At 40.3% G+C, this 24141-nt stretch overlaps 2 protein-coding genes across 10 annotated transcripts in view; one reads left to right on the forward strand and one right to left on the reverse strand.

The window, feature by feature from the left end:
* Positions 1–23: 23 nt before the first annotated feature.
* LOC112446427 (uncharacterized) lies at positions 24–22445 on the forward strand. Of its 9 annotated transcripts, none has more exons than XR_009494273.1 (6): positions 24–753; positions 1547–1656; positions 3671–3801; positions 4453–6742; positions 16923–17011; positions 17923–18991. XR_009494273.1 is itself a non-coding variant. In XM_024991181.2 (5 exons), exons 1-4 carry the CDS (start codon positions 749–751, stop codon positions 20159–20161), a joined length of 372 nt encoding a protein of 123 aa, XP_024846949.1. In that variant the 5' UTR covers positions 24–748; the 3' UTR covers positions 20162–20199; positions 21788–22445. The 9 variants fall into 9 exon arrangements, 3 of the variants coding, with proteins under 3 accessions (XP_024846949.1, XP_059741935.1, XP_024846948.1); XR_009494275.1 differs by having other exon boundaries at positions 6463–6742; XR_009494271.1 differs by lacking the exon at positions 17923–18991 and adding an exon at positions 20073–20868 and having other exon boundaries at positions 3671–6742.
* KDM7A (lysine demethylase 7A) overlaps positions 7250–24141 on the reverse strand; it is a 79043-nt gene continuing 62151 nt past the window's right edge. Inside the window, exons 12-20 of the mRNA XM_024991177.2 lie at positions 22843–23052; positions 21235–21359; positions 20867–21021; positions 19563–19660; positions 18303–18451; positions 17900–18108; positions 16481–16566; positions 14364–14637; positions 7250–13768 (exon numbers count right to left, since the gene is read on the reverse strand). Coding sequence (XP_024846945.1) covers positions 13674–13768; positions 14364–14637; positions 16481–16566; positions 17900–18108; positions 18303–18451; positions 19563–19660; positions 20867–21021; positions 21235–21359; positions 22843–23052 — 1401 coding nt within the window. The 3' untranslated portion in view covers positions 7250–13673. The remainder of the gene's footprint in view (positions 13769–14363; positions 14638–16480; positions 16567–17899; positions 18109–18302; positions 18452–19562; positions 19661–20866; positions 21022–21234; positions 21360–22842; positions 23053–24141) is intronic.

Below are 24141 nucleotides of genomic sequence, written 5' to 3' on the forward strand. Positions count from 1 at the left end.
CCCGACCAGGGGAAAACAGAACCTGGTGGCTTCGCCACGCCTCCGGCTCTCAGCTGAGCAGAGCTCGGCGCCTTCCGGCACCGGGCCCCTCAGCTGTGCACGCTCGCCCCGTCGGAAGCCCGCAGGAGCTTCTTCAGCGTCCGGGGGACTCGACGACGAGTCCCCTCAGAGTGCTGACAGGAAGACAGTCGACCCAGCCTAGGGGTCGCGCTTGGCGTTCCGGTAGCGCCTTCGCCGGGACGAGGCGGGATGGGGCCGCCCGGGAGCGCGCGCCGCCCGCTTTTGACTCCGGGCGTCGGGAAATAGCGCGGCAGGCGGACCGCGCACCTTTGCGCCGGGCGCTGGGCGGAGCGGCCTGGGACGCGCCCTTGCGAACCGCCAGGCGGCGTCGCGCGAGTCAAACGCTAGACGCTGAGGGAAACCGGGAAGACGCCCTGGGGCCCCCTCAGGTGGAAGCAAAGGCGGCCTCAGTGTTACTTTCTCTTCAGCTCAGGCTGTGACTCCCTTGTTTTAAACGTGAAAATCCCTTCTTTTCAAACGAAAAGCCATTTCTCCCCGCGCCTGCTGAATGGACTATATTAAAGGCCATGGGGGCACAGGAACACCTCACGGGCGTGGCTCACTGACATGTGACGTGTTAGAGCCCTTTGGGAAAATAATCCCGAAAAAGTTATTACAGTGTTTAATGTGCGTGATCTTTGACCCAGCCATGTTTCTGAGAATCTTCTAGAAGTAAAAGGAACGGTAGATGAGGTACGTACAGAAGCATTTGTGTGGAGGAAGTAGGGCGATGGGAGCAACGCGGTTGATCGTTATCCAGACTGGGACACAGCTCTAACCAGCGTGCATTAAATCTCTGCCTATTGACCTAGAAAGACATCTATGATGTGAAGTGAAAAAAGAAAGCTGTATAAAAATGTCTAAATCGGTAGCAAGAAGTGAATCCCTTGTGTGTGTGTGTGTGTGTGTGTGTGAATGTGGTGGAATATTTTTGAACGGGCGGAGAAAGCTGAGGCAGGACCATGGCTGTGGGCACTGATATTGTAGGAAGTATGCAGTAGTAGGTGTTAGCAAAAGTGGGAAAGAAAGTTGAGGGGCAGAAAGATTGTGCGGAAAAAAATACTTACCGTATTCAATTAACTTAAAATGAACATAAAATTCTAGTTTTAATATTACTACTAAAGTGCTGTTAAGTGCTGTTAAGCTACCAAAGATCTATTAAGTGTATGAAGAGTAGATAACAGGGACAGATGAAAATGAGTTAGGGGATGGGGTGAGGAGCAATTTTTCTCCTGGATTTTAATTGCTTAAAAACTTGTCATTGTGTATTTTTTAATAAAATTTTAAGTTCAGTTTTATTTGTTTATTTTTGGCCATGCTATGGGACTTGCAGGTTCTTGGTTCCCCGAACAGGGATTGAACCTGGGCCCCCGTAGTGAAAGTGCTGAGTCCTAACCACTGAATCACCAGGAAATTTACTGAACTTTAAAATTTTAATTGTGGTTTTAGTACAGTTTGACAATAAAATAACATTTTTTTTTTTAAGGTGATTTTGTTATCCAAAAGCTTGGTTTGCCTCTTGGTGGGTGTTGAGCCAAAAGACACAACCAAGTCAAAGATCCATCAGGAGAAAGAAGGATTTACTACCTGCAACAAGTAAGAACACTGGTGATCTTTCCCAAGGCAGTGTCTCCTCAAACAGCAGAATTGGGGAAGGTTTAAGCTAAGGGTATACGCATATTCATGAAAGGACTTGAGTAGAAGTCAGCATAGAATTAGGGTAGACTGACAGAGCCCAAGCTTTAATTGATTGCAGTCATGAGGTTCAGAAGAGGTCAACAGGATCAGGCCTTAGTTTCCGGTTGATCTGCTGGTTGAGCACCTGTTGTTGCTTAGTCGCTAAATTGTGTCTGACTCTTCAACCCCATGGACTGTAGCCTACCAGGCTCTTTTATCCATGGGATTTCTCAGGTAAGAATACCAAGGTGGGTTGCCATTTCCTTCTCCAGGTTGAGCACCTGAGGAGTGGTTAACTTCTTCAGAACAGCTCAAGAAAGTGCTTCAGACTCGTCTTTACCGTTGAAACAGAACTGGGAGTCTTTACAACTGCTTTGTTATCTTTGCTGTTGTTACTTCTCTTGCCTGTTAACAGTTTGTCCTTTTGTTCCCTTAAGATCATTATTACTGAGATCTGTTCAAGGGCAAGCATTGTGCCCAGAACTAGATCTCAAAATAGCGTAGGCCTAAAATGGCTTCAGCCAAAATGGCTTCTCTTCTGTCAAGGAAGCCATGCTTGGTTTTCTTTCCCCAGGGATCCCCTACCTTATCTGCTTACAGGATAACAATGGAGACAGAGGTTGTAATGATATGTACAAATCTAGGAATGCTAAAGATTGCCATCAGTCATTAGAGGCTTGGAAGATGCAAGGAAGGATTCTTTGGAGCCTTCAAAGGAAACACAGCCCTGCCGATGTCTTGATTTCCGATTTCTAGCCTCCAGATCTGTGGGAGAATAGATTTCTGTTGTGTTGAGCCCAGTACTTTGTTATTGCAGCTCAGGAAACTAATTTAGGCTTCTATTTTCCCAGTAGACGTGGAGAAGGATTATCAGCTGCACGTGGGGCTAGAGTGGGGGCCAGGGATCATATCAATGGCTAGATTAGTTGCTTCCAATTTTCAGGGAAGTTGGGTTCAGCTTGGATTTGGGTTTTGCCCTTTGAATTCAACGTGAATGGAGATCAGGGCACGTTTTGGAGGGTTTTTGCAAACGATAAATTGTATTAATAGATTATGAAAACCAGTCTGGGTTGAAAGGAGAGCGAAGGTGAAGGGAGTGTAAGAGATAATAATTGGACATCCAAGTTAGAACGACCCCCGCCAAAAAAAAAAAAAAAATTGCAGGGATGAAAACCTGGGGAATACATGACACAGAGTAGATAAATAAGTAAATAAAGACAACCGACAATAGTGAAGGCACAGAAAGTAAAAAGAGTTGGGAGGATAGCAGATGGTGAGCAGAAAGTGGTGACTTGAAACTTAGTAAAACTTGTATATGAGGGAATTAAATCCTTATATAGGGAATGAACTTGTTTTGAAATGTCCTGCTGCTGTTTATGGGAAGCTGAAGTCACCTCATTTGTTCTAGGAACAATCACTGTGTAACCCCTCTGTAGTGTGTATTATAGGGAACATGGGAGTCTGATTGTCTGAGCAACCCTATAACAAGACCTTGTTACTTAGTGGCTTGACCACACTGCCCTCCCAATACCCTGGGTTACACAGAGCTGGTCTCTGGGGAGGAGGAGAGGACAGCAATTCTTTCCTTGATCATCACCATGCCCTGGAATTAAAGCAGAAGGAGCAGCCCCCATGAAAGGCCCTGCCTCAAAACTCTGAAAATACTGCTCTGTGGAACCCAGTAACACCTTCAGGAAGTACCTTTTCCTCTACTTTTGATAGGAAAAAAAAGTCCTCCCATAATCTAATCTGTTTAGTTTTACACAGTAACCATTAGAATAATCTATATTTCAAATCAAGTCACATAAAGTTTGCAAAGCATTACCATAAAATTTTCAGTTTTAAGTTCTGAGGGAGGGAGAGATTGGGGGAGGGAATGATGAAAATGAGGACTATCCATATTTATTCACCTGTTTATTCAATGTATTTTTAGTATGCTAAACTCTGGGGATGCGAAGAACTAACTCATTTGAAAAGACCCAGATGCTGGGAAAGATTGAAGGCGGGAGGAGAATGGAACAACAGAGGATAAGATGGTTGGATGGCATCACCGACTCAATGAACGTGAGTTTGAGTGAACTCCAGGAGTTGGTGATGGGCAGGGAGGCCTGGCATGCTGCAGTCCATGGGGTCGCAGAGTCAGACACGACTGAGTGACTGGACTGAACTGAACTGAAACTCTGGGGAGGTGCTGATGATAGAAAACACATGTAGTCCCAGCCCTAAACTCAGGCTGCTAGTTCAGACAAAACAAGGGACTCTGCGGAGTGAGAAATGGAGCACAGACATGGCTGAGAACAGGGGTGGAGGGAGTATTTTCCCCCCGGTGACTGGCTCTGTGTCCCATTCAGCATCCTGACCCAGCCCATCCCTGCTAGGCTGCACCTGCTGCTAGACTGCACCCCGGGGAGCAGAAGTGATAGGGCCAGAGTAAAGGGACAAAGTAAGTGATTAAATAGTTATTCCCACTGGGGGATTGTAAGTAGAAAAAATATGGGAAACCCCTGTAAGGTAATGGTTACTCAAGAAAGCAGGTTTGCTTAGCAACAAAATGCTAAGAAGCTTGTTAGCAACAATGCAGCAGAAGCATGAGACATGCCCCAAAACAATAAAACGATGGTGGCATGAGACGTACATACTGCCCAGTGAGCTCAGTAAGTTAATGATCCCTAGGATATACTTTCTACATACTTAAAAAACAATTTGTGGACCTAGCTTGGCCTTGTAGAGAGAAGAAAACTCCCCTGCTCAACCTGGAGGAGCTGATGATGGAAGCATGAAGTCTACTCAAGAAAAAGTTATTCTCCCCCTCCCCACTTTTCCTCTGACTGTAAAACTGTAGCCCAGTAAGTTCTTGTGGCCTAACATTTCTTGCCCACCCGTTTGTAAGCTTCACAAGCGTCCTGTTCTGATGAATCACTTATCACTGTCTCTGGTTGAATTCTTTTCTGCACTAACACTAAGGACTATGGTATAGCAGAGCTCTTCAGAGCCCCTGAAACGACACCTAATGGTTTCAGAAGGGCCACATTTCTGATGGGTGTGAATAGATACATGGTATAATTAGCATCTTGGGGCAGCTAATCCATAACCCGTGATTTGTCTTAATTACAAAATTGAAATGCTATTTGAATTAGGAAAAAAAAAAACCCAAATCATAAAATCAGAGTGTGTGCAGATTCCCAGCTTCAGTGACCCCTCTGTCTTATTCCCATTCCCCAGAGGTCATCCGCCACCTATGGGAGTTACTCCAGAACCTGAAATGTATCTCAAGTTTCCTAGGTAGGACAGCTTCTAGAATAAATGCTTAAGGGAAGGTCAAAATACCATCTTAATATTACTGTGAAACTTTTGTTCCAAGTTATATCTGCCACATGTATTACTTTCTGTTTTTAAGCCCTTCATTTTTTCCTCTTTGTCCAACTCTGGCATAGAAGGAATATGAATCTACACAACTTCAGAACTGGCTTTTTAATAAAGCATAAAGCGTATTTCTGGGCCCAAAGGTAGCAAGAATCCAGCAAGGAAGGACAGTATGGGGAACTCAAAAGTGAGTGATGGTATGTGGATGGTGATTGTTGGGGGGGGGTAGTGGGAAGGGAGCCAGGCTCCAGAAATCAGAGCCCCGGTATTAGCAGGCACAGGCAGAGTGGACAGTCTTTCTCCATCCTCATCTGGGCCAATCCCCTCACAGAGCCAGCAGCAAGGGGTTGAACAGGATGGCAGAGAGGCCACAGGGAAGGGCTGCAGTGGCAGGGGCAGCGCATCCCGCAGGGGGCGCTGGCCAGGCTGGTGGAGGGTGCACAGGCATGGCCTTTATGCGCAGACCCTGGGGGCTGCGACTGTGGGGATTCAAGCTTGCTTCCTGCACCACGTGCCCCTTGTTTACAGCCAGACCATGGGTTCCTAGAAGAGAAACCTCAGTCTTTTCATGTGTACACAGCCCCTGGGAAAGTACAGACTCAAAACTTCAGTTGTGTGACAGGAAACTTCTGTTAAAAAATGTTTTGGATCCCAAATGGGTGCCTACAAAGAAAATTTTAGAACAGAACCATTCCTAAGACCATCTACTCCTTTTCAGTAATTCAAAGTATATAATAATTTAAAATAATCGAGAGAAATAAAATGGCTTTTAGATTTGGGCTTTGATTCCAATCTCAGTTCTACTCATTAGTGGTGTGTTATTTACCCTCTGGCCTCAGTTCCATCAGTAGGGTGGGGAGGACAGCACCTCCCTCGTTGGGTGATTATGAGGAAGAAATGAAAATATGCCTTGCCTACAGTAAGTACTTAATGAAACAGATAATGAGGGCTTCTGTTCAAAACCCTGCCTGCCGTGTGGTACTTGTTCCCCCGCTTCTCAACACCCATATCCTGCACTGGTGTTATCTCACAGTCTCACCGCTTGGTAGAAACACAAAAATCAGGCTCAAAGTATTAGAGTGCAAGTCCTGATAATCAGTCCCAACAGACAAACTGGAGGAAGGGTAAACACCTCACAGGCTTATAGAGAGTATGTAGATTTTTTTTTTTTAAACAACAGCTTTTTTAAGATGTAGGTTTCCATCAGTTGGACGAAAGCAGGCCAGTCATAGAAAGAGGTGGTGTAAACATGGCTTGGGTAAAACTCTGGGAAGGCTGTGGGGGTGTGCGCCCTGGGGACCTCTACGCTCTTGGGCAGGGGCAGAGCAGAAGCCTCTGCCCTTCTGTTGCTTTGGTCTCCAGGATCCTCCTCCAAGGTGGTCTCTCCGCCCACTTCCTGCCCTGCGCCCTGAAGCGCTCCTGCCTCTGTGCTCTTCTCTCCTGGCACCCTCAGATCCCGCCAGGCCTGGCTCTCAGCGTCCTCAGAGCGCCTGTCCAGAGGGACCACATTCTCCTCAGTAAAGCTGCACCTCCACTCCCGCCTTCACGAGGCAGCCAGGCCCCAGGTGCCGTGTTCTCGCTCGCCTTTCACCGCCACAGAAGCTTCCGGAGGAAGAGAACAGGTCTGCTGTTTGTTCACCTTGTAAGTAGAGCAGCGGCTGGGATACTGCGGGTGCTCTAAGGTAGGGGTGTGTGTGTGTGTGTGAGAGACACTGAGTGCTCTAAAGGGTGTGTGTGTGTGATACCGTGGGTGCTCTAAGAGGAGTGTGTGTGTGCGTGCGCATGCTCTTAAGTGACCATAAGGAAGCACCCTCACCCATGACCACGGCACAGCCAGTCACACCTCTGTGTTCCTCCATGTTTCGGCAACTGCTTCCCCAACAACACATCTAATAAGGTAATAAGACATTCAAACTTTTCACACTGAAACCATCAGAACTAGAAGGAGTCTAAGTTTGACACAGCTTTTCACATTCTCAAATTAATCTCTCAAGACTCAATAAGCAGAAAAAGGGAACAGGAAGTCAGAACTGGATATAGAATTCAGATTTTTTTCTTTCAAAGACACATTTTATACAACTTTCAACATTTATACTTTCAAACAAAAGGAGCAAAAAATACACCGATTGCTAAAAAAAAAAAATCAAACTGAAGTAATACAAGTTTAATTTCAATATTTTAAAATACAGAAATTGAAAAGTAGGAATACCAAATACAACTTTAAACAAGTCACTTGTCCTTCTCTATAATAATCAATGTAAACTACTTAAAAACTTACAAATTTAAAACAAACAAAATAAATACTGTACACTTTCCCTGCCTGCAGGCAAAAGATGGGAAATACTGTTATGAATCGGAAAAAAAAAAAATGCTCTTAAAGCTTCAGCATCCCACTTCCCAGCCACACCCCACTCTGCCGTCACAGTGTGCTTCTGTATTCAAAGGACACACGTGTGCACACACGCTGACTGCCTACCCACACAACAAGACACTACTCTGCAGACACCCCGAACGAGAAAGGCTACCAGTCACCTGGGACCGTGGACATGAAAATCAGGTCAGGAAAGTCAGTCAGGCTAGCAAAACATTACTACAAAACTAGTAAATACCAGAGCCAACAATTGTCCCTTTTCAAATTTCACAGAGTTCAACCCCCTAAAACCAAGACTACCCCTCCCTGTCACCACCCTCTACCCTCCCCCCAGCACCCCCAAATCAAACAAACCTGCTGAAGCACTGGCGAAGTTAGACATTTCACAGCAAATGTGAAAATTCATATTATATAATCTCTTAAAATGAACCTTTTCACCCTCTTTCCACAGCATGAAACTGTTATGGCTTAATTTATATTAAAAGTAGAAAAGTCTTTTCGGAAGGAAACGCGGTCTGCCAAGATGCATGTGCATTTCCTGATCAGTGCTATTTCATACCTAACAACTGCATGACTTGCTTTGCAGTCAGAAGCTGTTTTCGGAAAAACTGAGGTTATAGCTTTTGATTCAGTCTAACCATAAATGTAAGGCCCTTAGTTTGGTTTAGGTTTCTTTTGCAAGATAAAATAACCTTGGGGTTCACTTAGCAAGTTACACCTCAGGTCCCTGACTATAATGTGGAAGTTATATGTATGCTTTGCAAAAATAAAAGGTGAATCCTATGAATCTTAGAGGGAAGAAATCATTCTAGGCAAGGAATCAACTCATTATTATATATTACACCTGCTGCTGGTAATGGTTACCCACCAAAATCCACCAAAGAAATATGAGTATTTCTGGGTTATTTTTTTCCTGCAAGATATTATATTTTCTAGCACTTATCATCATTGTTTTGGTGAAAAATCTTGGGGGAAAACAGCTGACAATTTGAAAAGGAAATGGCCAAAATAAACTGGGTGGAGGCAAGGTTTATCTTTATGATTAAGTTCCATTTAAGGTTGTCTTCTGAAATAAAAGTGAATTCAGAACATCACAGGTCTTGCATAGGTAAACTACTTGGAGGTCTTGGGCTACGTGGTAGCCAAGGTTTATTAGTGAAATAGTGCAGAGCAGATAAAACTTGTTGGAAGAATCACTGAACACAGTTTCAAAAAGGCTTTAACAACAACAACAAAAAAATCAATATTACACTTGTTAAGACAAAGCTTCAGGACATTAGAAAAGAACAGGAAGGGTGAGACGGAGACTCTAAGGAGTAGAATGCAGGTAAATGAGTATTAAGTTTCCTATACCCACTGAAGAAGAAAAGAAATACCATAACAGAATAAAACTACAGTCATGATAAGCTAATTGTTTTGGAAATAGACATTTGCTTCTTAATGTCCTTAACTTAAATTTTTAGGTAAGGGGTATCAAATATTTGACTTACAGCATGACATTCACTGAAAAATAAAAAAATAAGGTTGTTTAGTAAGGCTACAGCATTAAAACTCCATTACGTTCAACAGCAATGGTAGTGAGTATGTCACTTCCTCTGTCTTTCCCCCTGGCTTCTAGGAAGCATATCAACATCACCCACCACAGATGAGCCGAGGCTGCAGTGTCACAGAACAGGGGCTGCCGTAGGGAGCAAAGTACCAGAGGTCTAGTATCCACTGTGCCCCCAGCTGGTCACCGCCCTCTCTGGGTTTCATCTGTCTCTTTTCTTAAGCTAAAGGTCAGATGTTCAACCTTCTCAAAACTGCTTTAAATGAAAATCTGGGGCATCTGAAAATGACTGATGACCTTTAACTTCTCTTTTTGGAGGAAGCAATTAGCTTAACAACTAATGAGAAAAATGAATTTTTGAAAAAATTTCAAATTTATAATGAAGCCCTCATCTCTTAATATGAAATCATAAAATGCTTATACACTGCAATATCTACTATGACAGCAGTATACTGGGCCAGTTATTCATCAACTCTTTGGGGAGTTGACATCACTAGAGAGCATTTCTTGCAAAAAGTAGAATCTTTTCTTCTGAAGCTTCCAGTCAAGACTCCCTTCCTACACTACAGTGGTTTCTCTCTACCCAATGAGCCATTGTTGGCCAGCTCAGAGCTGTCTTTGCTGATCCCCCATTATTCTTCCACCTTATTTTCCTGCCCTTCTACTGTGAGTAGTTGCTAAGCCATCCTAATTTCATGATTTATTTTACCCTATTCTAGCGCCTTGAAGAATACGCAGAATCTGTGAAGCAGTACTCTGCAAAGAACTCAAAACTAATTTTAATTACTTTAAATCATCTAATCGTCTTAATGTTTACTTGAGGATAAACATTCTCACTCTTCTCCACAAACTATCTCATTCCTTTTTCTTTCACTTCACGCACTGATTCTGAGTTTAATTCAGCACCTTGTAAGAGATTCTTCAGTTTTTTTTTAGGTAGCATGCTCTGGGCATATATTTGATATGAAGCAAATTTTATGAGTAACGGTTTCCATTTAAAAATGCACATAAATGTGCATTCGTTGTTAGTTGTAACTTATCATAAATTCTCTGCAAATATGAAGTGTAAATAGATTAATACTTTTCTATGTTTTTCTTAACTGAGTTTTGATCCAAATTTACAAATGAGAAAACTAAGACTCAGAAAGAATAAGTGACCTATTCAAGGTCACACAACTAAAATATAAAGGGCAGAACTTGGACGAACACCCAGGTCTTCTGCTCCTTTCATGCTATAACATGCCCCTGTGATTATGAACATTAAATTATTAATTTTTAAAATGTCTTTTAAATTTTGAAAAAAAATTTTTTAACTTCAATAGTTGCACAGTGTATCTCCACTGAAACTAATAAAGTTATGTCTTGTTTTTTCTATGAGTGGGCCCTCTTTTGTTTAAGTTTGCTTAGAAGTGAAAATAATACTGCTTATTTCCTAGAGAAGAATACCTTCAAAAGCAGAGATCACAACTCCCAACTTTATATCCCCCCACTCCCACAGTACTAAGTAGTGCTGGGCACACAGTAGATGAGTGATAAATATCTGATCTCATATGAATAAATACAGTAGAGTTCATTAAAAAGGCAATAATTGGATTAAAAACTAGAGCAGTATTCAGTGCTGAGTACTTAAGTAGTGATACAGATGAGCTTGTTTTCTGAGTTTATAAGATGGTTTTGGTCAGAATTTTCAATTCTGTATGCTTTAAAAATCAACTGATGCTTCATTAAGTTCAAAGTATTTCTAGGATATTGGACAATTATGAACTGCCAGCTTTGTAGAGTTTACATCATTAATCAATACTGGAGAGCTTAGTATTATGTGATATTATGAATTAGAGTACAGTGGATTCCAGGTTAACAGAAGTCACTTATTTGAATCAATAAAGGAAAATGATTACCTGCTACTACAATTAAAATTGCATATATTAAATGATAATTGTTGGTTATTATTTGTATTTGCTTATAACTAACTAAATGCCACCACTGCTGTCTTCCTAAGTTGCAGTGTCTGTAGGGTGGTATTATTTATAAATGAGACTGAGGGAAAGACGAAAGGTTATTACAGTCAAGTCCAGATGCTGGTGGCAGTCACTTCAAAGTTCAGTCATTTCCACGAGATACAGGGATGCAGCACAGTCAGTGATTTTGTAAGAGCTTTGACGATGGAGGTCATTGGATTCAGTGGCTGAATTTTTACCAATTCACAAAAAGTTTACATGTACTATTTTAGTGGTTATTTCATCTTACTGAAAGTTTTAAAAACTTAGCCAGTTAATGGGCTAACACTGCCAAAAATGAATCCACAGTACCTTCACTTAGAAGTTCCATATACTGGCTACTTAAAATTAGTACTTATTGGCCTAAGTACACAGGGCAGATACTGGCCACCATTTTAATTCATAAAAATAAATTATTTTCATTTTTATGGCTAAAGAAAAAAAAGGTAATTAAAAATACTGAGAGCTGTGAAAAATGTAAAGACAACAAAAGAACCCAGATCATAATGTAGCTGGAAAAAGAAATTATAATTCTCATTTCTAAACTAAAACCAAAACATGTGTACTATAACACTAAAATGGTTTATCTACAGAAAACCAAAACATCACAGCACTACATTGTGTAGGGAAGGTGGGAGAATCACGCAAACCCACATTTTTGATATCTTGAGATCTGATGACCAAACAAATGACGGGCTGTACCTACTTCTTACCTAGTTTTGGCATAGTATAGACAGTTTTGAGTCAGCCTATTATCGACATTTAGTACTTCCAAAAACATTCTTCCTGAAACCCAGATAAGACCCAGACAGTGGTCCAGTCATTAAACCAAAAAGGCTAATTCATAAGATATATATATTCCATGAAATGTTGGAATGGAAACAGAGTAAGAAATATTTCTCTTTGAAAATACATTTGAATGTAACCATGAAAGACAATGGTATAGACTTCTTTTTTCTTAGCTCTTCAAGTGATACTTAAAAGGGAAAATCCTGCTACCTTGCTGAGTGAAAAAAAAATAAAGACAAATCCATAATATGGCCATATTTCTTTTCCATAAAAATAAATTTTATCCAATTTGCCTGTATTTTTTTGTAGGAACTTATAAAATGCTCTATTGTCAGAACTGGAAATATCTCCACCCTACCCCCCAAAAAACAAGAAATTACTTGTTTTTATGTCACAGGCGGAGAGGAAAACATAAGCTATTGCAAGCAGCTGAAAACTGGCATTTAGTAAAAATTGTGCACAAAGGAGATAAATGATTCCTTAAAGCTCAACTGGATACTTAACCTCACTATGCACTGGTTAAGTTAGGACAGATGGAAGAAACTGCAAAAAGCACCCATTTTACTCCAAATCCACATCTTAAATAACTCATTAGAAGGTTAAGAAATAAAAAACTAAACACACGCACACACACACACACACACATACACACCCAATTCATCTACTCCAACATGCTTGCTTCTATACAACTTAATATAGTATAGTCTTATTATATTACGGCTTATTATGCAGATTTGAATATTCTAAGTCAAACCATATTTCATATTTTCCAACAGATTAGGTATACAGAATAAAAGCATCATAAAATATAACCTCTGTGGCAGGTGCTGGCCCTGCCCTCCAACACCAGCAGTATGAAGAAGGCCCTCTGGAGTTATAAATGTATTTGGAAAACTACAAACATGACAATTTAACCAAACTTATAATACTTTTCCCACAAGTAGGGAAAAGATATTAAAGCTGTACTCTTTGGGACCCAGATATCATCAGCAAAAGTGAAAATGCAAGAAGCCTATTTTTCTATTTAGAAGAAAACTGCAATGTCAAACGAAATGAGAAATGTGGGGTCTTGAATGTAGTTCTTACACACTGGCTATGAAAGTGTTTCCCTGCAAAGAGAAGAGTCTTGTGTCGTCACAAAATGAGGGGGAGTGCAGAGGGAAGGTGGGACATAGGTAATCGACCTGGATAACAGTATGCACCTTGGATGTTAGCAAAAGCGAAGCTAATAGCTTATAAAAAACACATGAAATATATAAAATAAAATGATTTTCATATACATCTTAATTTAAAATAATTAATGCATCAAATCCCTGTTTAAGACTTTAACCTGAATAGCAAATTTAAGAGTCCAGACTAGTTACTGTTACCGTGGCTCTTCCCCACGTGTAACACACACACTATCAAAAATAATTTAAAAACCTTCACATTCTTAAATCTAAATTAGTGAGATATTTCTCCAGAAATCTTCCAAATAAATAGCTTTAAAAAAGAAAGAATTTAAAAGCTGTTAACTTTAAAAAAAAATCTGTTAAATAAATTACTGATAATTCTTTACCCTATCACTGAAAATAAATCAAAACACTACCAACAACAAAATGAAATTCAAGCCCTGACAAGAGACCCTTTCCAGTTCAAGGTCTCTTTTTAAGGTTCTACCCTCCTTCTTCCTCTCCCCACCAGGTCCAAAATGGTTATTGCTGAGTGGGTGTGGCACAGTGAAAATGCAGCATCAGGTTCATTTTGTTCTTCAGGCAGTGTTCCCTACTGTACATGCAAACTGCTTCAGTGGGGCACGTGGAAGCTCCAGGCTCCCGCACCCCAAGACCAGTCTCCGAAGGGAATAGTGGCCACAGCCGCAGCTCCGTCACACAAAGAAACGTGCGTGGCCATTTCTGTTCAGTTTAAGGATCTTCCCGAGACGTTGTTTGGCTGTTGCCATTCCTTTTTTTGGACGTTTACCTACAAAATACAGCACACCAACAGCAATGTAAGTAACAGTGAAAATCACAGTTGACAGCACCTGGAAGACTTAAAGCAGAGCGACACGGCAGGCAAAGGCTTTTAGGCGTCCTGAATGGGTCGAGTCACACGCCTGGAAGTCCACTGCTTAAAACCCTTCCAGCTCACCCACGAGATGAGGGCCAACCTCCTTCCTAAGACGTACAGGACACTCCCCCAGTCCGAGCCCTGCCTATCTCTTCAGCACCAGCTCTTACCATCCTGCCTCAAACTGCTTCAGCGACGCACCTGTTCCGTCCTCACCCTGTGCTGTTCCTCCCCTCTGCCCTGGGTCACGCTGTCTCCTCTGCCGTCAGTGCTGTCGATCCTGTGCCTTCCCCTGCCTCAGCACGGCTAACCTGTCACAGCCTTTCCAGGATCTACCTCCCCTTCCAGAAAACCCCTCCTGCTCCTCAGGGTTGACTGAGATACCTTCTTCTCTGTCCCTATAGTAATCTGAGCACCTATCAATGCAGTGTCCATACCCAGCAGGCTGTGAGCAATGTGAGTGCGGAGACATGTCTATTTAACTTAACCTACACACGTGTAATGTTACCTTTTGTTGCCTGGTTGCTGATAGGTGGTGGATTTGACGCAGGTCTCTTGGTGGGGTGAAGGGGCACTGAAAAGGAAGTTTCACCAACAGGCCTTTCTGGGCTTATACTGCCGTTACTTAGCTGGCACGCCCCTGATATCAAGCTTGAACTCTGCGTATACTTTGCATTCTGAAGGCTTGAGCCACTGCTGTCCACAGAATTCCTACTTTGTACTTTGTGACTGATTTCTGATGAAACTTCCTTTTTGATGCATTTCTGGCCTCTATTTAGATCCTAAGAAAGAAGAAAATAAGGCCGAATTTTTAGGGTTTCTTTACGAGAAGTAATGTATTAACAATTTAAGAGAGAGAAGAAATAGAGTTACTGAACTTGGGTTTTTTTAACATGAAGTGGCTATAGATGACCCCTCCTGATGGTCATCTCATTCTAAAACCTAGTAGCTCTGAAGGATTCAGGTTTTAAAGATGCCTCGTAACTTAAATTGAGACATCTTCAAGTCGAGAAGAAAACATTATAGATAGATAGATAGATGATTGGTGGGTCTTGAAATCGAAACAGGGTCCCAACCAGAATTAAAAAGAGAAAAGGAAAAGATAAACTTGAAAAGAGCATACTGTAGATATAATGTTTCATGAAACTAGTTTTAAGTGTGTGTTTGTGTGTGTGTATTAAAGTGAACTTTTGATTCTATAATGGTCAAGTTTTTAAAAACAGCATTAAACACAGACATGCTTTAAAACAGTCTTACAAATACACTTGCGCATTGAAACAGTCTTACAAACACGCTTGAGCATGAAGAAACAGCTTTTCAATCTGACACACTATTCTAATACCTCTCTAGATTACAAGAACCAGAAATTCTATTTTCTCTAAGGTGATCTTGCTAATCATGTCTTCTACTTCTTTATTTTCAAAGACAATTATAAAAGCAACAGCTAGATTTAAATAACAGCTTACCTTTTAATACTAAATCCTATAATGCTACTGAGTTATAAATTTTATAACTAGTGAGGCACTATAAAATCATACATTAATAAGTGAATTCTTAATAGTTAAGGAATTTCTTACCTGACCTTTGTCTCTGGAGCATATTCTCCCATTAAAAGAACTTGTACTTGCCTTTAAAAAATAACTTGGTTCTTTCTCTTATTATAAAAGTAATTGACAAGTATTTATAAAATATAGATAAACCAAATGAAGAACGTTAAAACCATCTATATTTCTGTTATTCAGAGAGCAAATGGGGTTGGGGAGGCTTGGAGACTCCACTGTGCCACCTAAGAGTTTTGATTTTTTCTTTGGTTGTCATTTTCCAAGGTCTGCAGCAAAAAAGTCATGCTGCTGCTACTGTTAAGTCACTTCAGTCGTGTCCAACTCTGTGCGACCCCACAGACAGCAGCCCACCAGGCTCATCTGTCCCTGAGATTCTCCAGGCAAGAATACTGGAGTGGGTTGCCATTTCCTTCTCCAAAAAAGGTCATATAGCCTTCCTTTTTTGGTGCTACTGGCAATGTTTTTTTTCAAAAAGGTATTTTGGGGGTTCATTTTGTTTGGTATAAGCATTCATACACGAGAATCCTAAGACATCAATGTCTCCTCTTGGAGCAGTGACTCTTAATCTGGAGTTAATGAATGGTCTGGGGTGAGGGTGGGGTACAAACCATGAGAAAAATGTAAGCACAAGTCATATTTATGGAGAACATTTTTTGGAAAGAAAACATTTTCCTGTAACTGTCATCAAATTCTCAAAGAAATGTGGTATCTAAAAATGCTCAATCAACAACAGCAGAGATTAAAAGGATCCTTGTGGTATTGTGGTACTTTTTTCCTTTCATGTTTCATTCTAGCCAGACATAACCTAAAGGTGTTGGCAGCCAGGAGTTTTTAACTGCTTTCTTAAATAAGTTGCTCTTTTCCAGATAACATTCTATACATAAGCCTTTCATTGGTTAGTACATCAGAATCCCTAAAAGTGGACAGCTGTTCAAATGTACATTTAATGATAATTGTTAAGCTTTCTACATCTGGGGGTTGATTACTGATGGCAGTTTTAAAAACAAAAGCAAAAGCAGAGCTAATGACAATCCTATTTCAATATTTCAAACCTTGAATATACCTGAAGATTAAATCTGGAAGTTGTATCAAATTGTTTAATCCAGGAAGAACTCCTCAAGTCTTGATCTTCAGTCTTGACATGATATCCTAAAGAGAAATTTTAATTAAAAATCTTCTCACAAACTGGATCTTAAAGAACAAAGTTAGCCTGCTGCTTAAAACTGAAAGTAAATTTATGTTGACATTTTCTTTAAAAAAATGAGCATGCTAACTCTTTATTCATATACTTTCACCATACTCCTTTCCCTCTCAAAAACAAAACAGTCACCAGCTTGCAATCCAACATGTTAATTATTTCAATTCTCTCAAAGACTGTCTTTCTTTCTACGGCAGGTTTTGGGCCAGATGCTGGAGGATCTAGATCAAATTCTGTGGCCATCTGTTGTAGATGTAAAACCAAGTGCAATACAGTTTCTCTAAAAATAGTATATTTTCCCATACAGAATAAAGGCATATGTTTGCCTGAATCTGGCAGCATTTCCAGAGAAGCTTTCTTTTCAAGGGGCCAAAGAGATTATAGGAAGACAGAATGGTAAGTGGAAAGACAGAAAAATCCAGATTTGAACTTGAGATCTTTCATTACCAATACATCTTTAGGCAAGTTATATAACCTCTTTAAACCTGAGTTTCCTCTTATACAATAAGCAAAGATTTTGAGACCACATGATCTAGTCTTGTATTCAAATTCCAGTAAACTGAGTAGCCATGTAAGTGTGGGCAAGTTAACTCCACTAAATCTTTTTTCCTTTACCTATTAAAGCTACGTTACACACACCCAACATGTCAAGAATTAAGTGAAATGAATGCCAAGCTCCTGGCACATAGTTGACACAGCTAGGTGGGAATGAACATAATTCCTACAGTAGACTTCAGTTTTAATGTAGTACCATCTTTCCCCTAATCCTCCTCAGATTTTTGGGAAACAAAACTTCTCCCTAAAAGCAGACAGAAGGAAACACTCTGTGGCACCACTGATATTGCCAGCAAGTCTCTTTTTCCCAATGTCTCCTTTTCAAATAGGAGAGGATACCCTCCAGCAGAAACAGCTGAAAGCTTGCCTTCCCTTCCATAAAAGGAAAAAGAGTGGATTGTTCAAACTAAGCACATCAATTAAGACACAAACATTCCCTCCATTCTGATCAGCTTATAAAAGGGAAACAATACTGTCTTGCAAGTCAGTGAACACTCCTCTTAATCCATTAATTTACATTTTGAGTTATTCTATTTGCAGCTGACATTTGTCAACATTATATATATATATATATATATATATCTGCCAATATGTCTAATACCATCTCCAACTAAAGATGTTTAATAAACATTTCTTGTTCATAATCTTTAATCTCAAGCTAGGATTACAGGGCTATTAAGGTGAGGGTTCTATGTTATTTTTCAGAGACTTACAATTTATGTTTCTTACCACTTTCCACTGTCTTATCACAGCGATACAACTGCCTGACCTCATGGTTACTGCTGTGGCAGCCGCTGGGGTCCTGGAGAGAGGGTCTTTCACCACCGCAGTCTGTGCTTTGTATCTGCCTTTGTAAACACGTGGAATAATGCAACCCTGCCATAGACAGCATGCCCTGAATAGCTTCTTCCTCTGTGCTCGTCGAGGTAGGACATTCCCTGAAGGGCAGATCAGCAGAAAAGACAAGAACTTTTTTACTCTAAGGAAATATTTGGTAAATTTTAAAACCAAAACAAACACATACACAAACACACAAAACAAAAACCCCCAAACAAAACAAACAAAAAATAACAAATGTTTTCCTATCATTTATATAACATTGTAATAAGACTATCATCATCAGCATGCCTACCTTTTAACTGGAATTTCACTTCGAGATGGCTTTTGGCTCTTTTGAAGGAAGTTCCTCATCACATTAGATTCTTCCTTAAAGTTTGATGTTACCTCTTGTTTCTTTTCATCACCTGAACTTTCAGACTCTTCAGTGGTAAAATTATTTTTCTGAGATAATTAAATAGAGGGAAATCTATATAAAAAATTGGAACACGCTTGTACAAACTAACCAAAAACACTTTATCCATCTAAAGGGAAAGTGAGAACTTCATTATCATGGAATTATTTCTGTGTTTCATAAGAAAAAGTGGAAATCTCTAGTTACTGCAGTAACATAATTCCTTAGTTTAAAAAAAAAAAACCACAGGCTTTTTTTTTTAGTTTAAAAAAAAACAAACCACAGTACAGGCTTTCTTTAAGGCAAAATGAAATATAACCTATGAGAAAATATGAGAAACATGAGAGCTGTATCTCCCTCTACCCTTTCCAAAATCAGACAGAAGCTTTGTTGATCAGATGTAAGTAGTCACGTGACAGGGTGTGTGTGTGTGTGTGTGTGTGTGTGTGTGTGTGTGTGTGTGTGTGTGTGTGTGTGTGTGTGTAATTACAAAGGTCAGATAGACAGGCTTTGGGAAAGCTGTAATCCACTTTCCTCCCACAGGGGGTGTGTGTGTGTGTGTGTGTGTGTGTGTGTGTGTGTGTGTGTGTGTAATTACAAAGGTCATAATTACAAAGGTCAGATAGACAGGCTTTGGGAAAGCTGTAATCCACTTTCCTCCCACAGGGGGTGTGTGTGTGGGTGGGTGTGTGTGTGTGTGTGGGTGTGGGTGTGTGTGTGTGTGTGTGTGTGTAATTACAAAGGTCAGATAGACAGGCTTTGGGAAAGCTGTAATCCACTTTCCTCCCACAGGGGGTGTGTGTGTGTGTGTGTGTGTGTGTGTGTGTGTGTGTGTGTGTAATTACAAAGGTCAGATAGACAGGCTTTGGGAAAGCTGTAATCCACTTTCCTCCCACAGGGGGTGTGTGTGTGTGTGTGTGTGTGTGTGTGTGTGTAATTACAAAGGTCAGATAGACAGGCTTTGGGAAAGCTGTAATCCACTTTCCTCCCACAGGGGGGGGGTGTGTGTGTGTGTGTGTGTGTGTGTGTGTGTGTGTGTGTAATTACAAAGGTCAGATAGACAGGCTTTGGGAAAGCTGTAATCCACTTTCCTCCCACATAAAGGAAAGCGGGTGTTCATCTTTCCATCACATACTGTAAGTTACAGGGTCCCAGGCGTACCAGTACAGTGCAATCAGGTCCAGAGTCTTCTGAATCAGAAATATCAGAATATTCAGATGATCGATTCCTGAGTTCTGATTTCACACTTGTTAAAAACCCTGAGAAGGAAAATGATCAGAGAAAAAGAGCCATCAGAACTGGAGCAAAGTGCCATCCAAAGCCTGTCCAACTCAACTGCCCGGCTCTGTCCTTTCTCACTGCTTTCATTGTCTTCATTTCGTTCTTCCCCCAAGGACTTTTCCCCCAATTAACCAAGATACAGATTGAAGTGTATTCTTAAAACTTCTGTGGTATTTATCGAATATGGTTTACAATCCTTGCATGGGTGGGTTGACTATATTTCTTCCCAGAAAAAAACCTCAACACTAAAATTAGCTACGATGCTTGTTGTGCTTTATTTGTCTCAACAGAAAATAAAACAACTCTCCTAAGCCTAAGACACATTCAAGTAGACAGTGAATTCAACAAGCTTATAGACCAGGCTTCACCCTTGCCTCTCTTTCCCCACAGCACTTTCGGCTAGCAACTGCTGGATAAAGTCCATTGATCAGCTGCCTCTCCCCCGGCATGTGAAGAACAAATGTAGAGTCACCGACTAAAACAATAACAAACTTATCTGGAATTAGCAGGAACTAAGGTATTCGGCATGGATTAAATAATGTTAATTATCTAGAATATTCACTTACCAAGTTCTAAAATGTTTAACTACTTTTTAAGATAGAAGGGTATATGGAGGCCCTGAAAAATGTTGAGAAAATGAAAACTTCATTCAAAGAAGATCTCAAGGAGGAGGAGGTGTTACTATTCATCGCATTGATGGTAACCAATTAATAACCAAGTAGAGCCTTCTTGTATAATACTTGGGTTACTAATAGCTTCAGATCAGCCAGTTATATATGTCTCCTAATTCTGAAAACCATATGTATGTTAGCTAAAATTATCTTGGAAATTGCACTACATTTTCAACTGCTTCATAATTTGGAGTAGAAGCCCATAAAATACATGAGCTTTTATGTGACTCTTGTAGAAACTGTCATTAGATGAGGGTGTCACTGGCCAATGACATCCTTGTCACTAATACCACCTTCCCCGGCTGCCACCCCTCATTGGGAGGTCACATTCAGCATTTCCCTGATGGAGAGATGACTCAGAAATGCTCCAGATTTCTCAAAAGAGTATTAGGGACACAAGAAATTTTAATCCTACTATTAATTTAAGCACTTTAAAATTAGCAAGTTACCTGACATATTATTAGCATATTAATAATGAACAGTCCCTTAAAATGACCATTAAAACAAACATACTGTTAAGTGGTTTTTGAGACTCTTCGTTCTCCACTCCCTCTATTCCTGAACTCTCTTCCATCTTCACTTTTGCCTTTTTTGTCCTTCTCTTATCCTCTTCATTTTCACTATCTGCTGTATAAAGACTCTGATCTGTGAAGGGTTGTCTCTCATCCCTGTACACAGAGGGGAAAATAATCAAGTCAGAAAATAGTGCAACTATGCAGCCAAACAGTATTACACTCTCCTTACTTTGCAGAGAAAACTGAGAATTGAGACACTTTCCCCATATTTCAGGCAGGTGTGCAATGGTCTGGACCCAGAAGAAAATGAACAGAGGGAATCCATGGAAAACTAAACTCTCTGATACTTTGATCTACTTCACGTACTTAATTATCCTTCCATTTGTCAGCAGTAATCGAAGATCATTATCTTTCACTCTCCATTCAGGTACTGTGGAAGATGGCTGGAGATGTTTGTTGAATTTTCCATTCAGTTTTGAGCTCAAGATGTCCTTAAAGTATAAAAACAGAACTTACTTAACCTCCACCCTCAAATATACCTGCTTGACAAGTAAAGGAGCAGGACAGTATACCACCACCTCCCCCTGCCCCCATCCCCACGGCCCTGCATCCTGAGAGTGCTGGGCAGCCTCCAAGGCTAGGGCATTTGCAGTGTTGCAGCATGGAAACTAAATGGCTCGTAAAACCAGAATGAATGTGGTTCATCTTTCTATAGGGCCAGTAACAGTAAAATACGTTCTACAAAGCAGAATATAAAATCTGCCTCATGTGAATTCAGACATGTCACTCTTGTAGAAAGCTGAAAAACTGGAGTAGTACTGCCTTCATGTATTTTGAATTCTCTTTCCCTTGTTTCTCCCTACTGCTGGGTCCTTTCCGGTCCCCCCATCTCTGACCTAATCTCTGGTCTTCCCACCAGGTACTCTCAGCAATTTACAGGTCACCACCCTGCTATCACCAGGAACAAAGGCCACCGAGTGACATAAAGGCACAACAGTAGCTGGTTTTTAAAACATAAAGAATATTTCCTTTAATATTTTTCTTTAATAATATATAGAGCTTCTTATAATAACCTGAATCTTCTCCCAGATGGCTATGGGCTGAAGGAGGTTTAGAACAACAAAAGCTTAAAACAGTATAAATATAATTATATAAAATTTAAAATATTTAAGGAAGCTTTAATTTCTATATAACATCTGTAAATATGTTAATTCAGAGATACTGCTATCTTACTCATTTTAAACTGTCCTCTCCTTAAGATGTACGATCATGGATGACATGGATCTCACCACAGGTCAGTAGCATGTTTTACAAAGGCCCCACACTGAGCTCATTACTCCGTTAGGCCAGCATTTCTCAAACTGTAATGAGTTTAATAGTCTCCCAGCCTAACAGTGATGCAAGCTGCTGCCACTGGGCCAGGGAAAGGCCCACAGCACCTGCACTTTCCTCTGCCTTCAACACTCCTCCTCAAGTCTGTGTATCCACCTGACTTCTGCTATGTAAGTGTCTGTCAAATGCACCCACCCACCTGAGAGGTTCTCCGACAACCTTAGCAGCAGCAGCCAACCACCAGCCCCTTTATACTGCTCTCTTCCTTTATGACCTTTTTATCTGAAATTATACGACTTTAATACCTGTCTCTGACTTCGATCCTTCCAACTTGAACTAGGATGGAAGCTCCATGGAGGCAGGGGCTTGGGTGTTGCCCACTCTGGTACCTTCCCCAGAGCCTAGAAGAGTACCTGGCACTCATTAAACACTCGATATACATGTCAGCAAACTGATGGGACCTGTTCGTCCTACTTCTACACCAAAGCATGTCCCCATCACGAGCAGAAGTGCTGCTGACCCCTAGGGTGCTAAGCAAAGATGAGACAACAAGAATGGCCAGCCTGGTCTCTTTCTATCATCCTTCTGAAGGCCTTTCAGAAATGACTGAGTCTCTCATGTGACCACAGAACAGAAGCTTGCCTCTTCCCAGGGACACATCTCCAATCTTCTGAGCACCTCCCTCGTGTGGAGCTCCAGGATGTCGAGGTTGGAAGGAGTTCGGACGTTGTGGTCTCGAAGTTTCCGCATCCTTCGTCGGGAATGGTATGGGGAAGCTGCTTCACTTGAGGACCGTGAAACTGGACACACAGAAGGGATTCCCTGAGATTTAACTGGTTTGCCGTTTTCCTCCTTTAAGAACAAAATTTGGGGTATTTTATGACAAGGCCACAAACATAAGTGACTAATCATCTATAAAAATATTTTAGAAAACAAAAAACATTTCTTTTCATCATAAAAACAAAAAACACCACATTATAAAACTTGAACAGCTCTGCTGAGATCTTTTCCCCTTCTCTCTCCCACATAAAATACTGTGAACACATATCCTTGATTTTCAACATAATTTTAAAGGCTGTGTCATATTCTACTGTAGAGATAGAGCGTAATTTATTGACCTAATACTTAGGGATAGATATTGTTTTCATTCTTTTACTACCATTTTGGTTCCAAGAGGCGATAGTGGTAAACAGGTATGGTCATATATCAAGTTTAACTGGAATTGTCTTATTTACTTTATTAAAGTAATGCTAAAGTCAAGGTATATGCCAGTTAGAAATCATACACTAATTTATACTTCCTATCAGCAGAGCAAAAATATAGACTTTTATCTTTGCCGATGTGATAAACCATCATTTGAAATCATAAATTATGTGGTAATATGTGGTTGAATACTTTTTCACATATTGAGAATATTTTTCATATTATTATTGAATTGGCCATTTCCACCTCTTCTTTAGTGAAATTCCTGTTTATATTTTCTTTGTATATTTTTCTACAGCCATTTTGCTGCCTTCTGTACTCTCTACCCTCCAATTAAAAAAAAAAAACACTTTGGTAACTATTTTTGTTCAATTATTCTTCCAAGAATATTTTACCATTTTCAATTTGTAATACTAATTTGGAATTGACATATTTTAGAAATGACACTCCCATTTATTAAACTAGAGTTTTATTTCTCTTAGTAAAGATTTATAGTTTTTTCATATAGACCTATACTTTCTTATTGAGTGTATTCCTAGTTTTGGTTATTGCTGTTATATATATTTATACATTTATATATATTAAGATTAAATACATGACTTTTGACTTTAAAAATTCATTTATATGCAGCTCTTCAAAAACATAAAATAATTTCCTACTATATCTGAACATGTTGAGAATTATATGAAATACTCTATCCAAGGATATTAAACCCAACATTTTAATACCTCTTTTTTG

This window comes from Bos taurus, chromosome 4 (assembly GCF_002263795.3).
Source record: "Bos taurus isolate L1 Dominette 01449 registration number 42190680 breed Hereford chromosome 4, ARS-UCD2.0, whole genome shotgun sequence".
NCBI lineage: Eukaryota > Metazoa > Chordata > Mammalia > Artiodactyla > Bovidae > Bos > Bos taurus.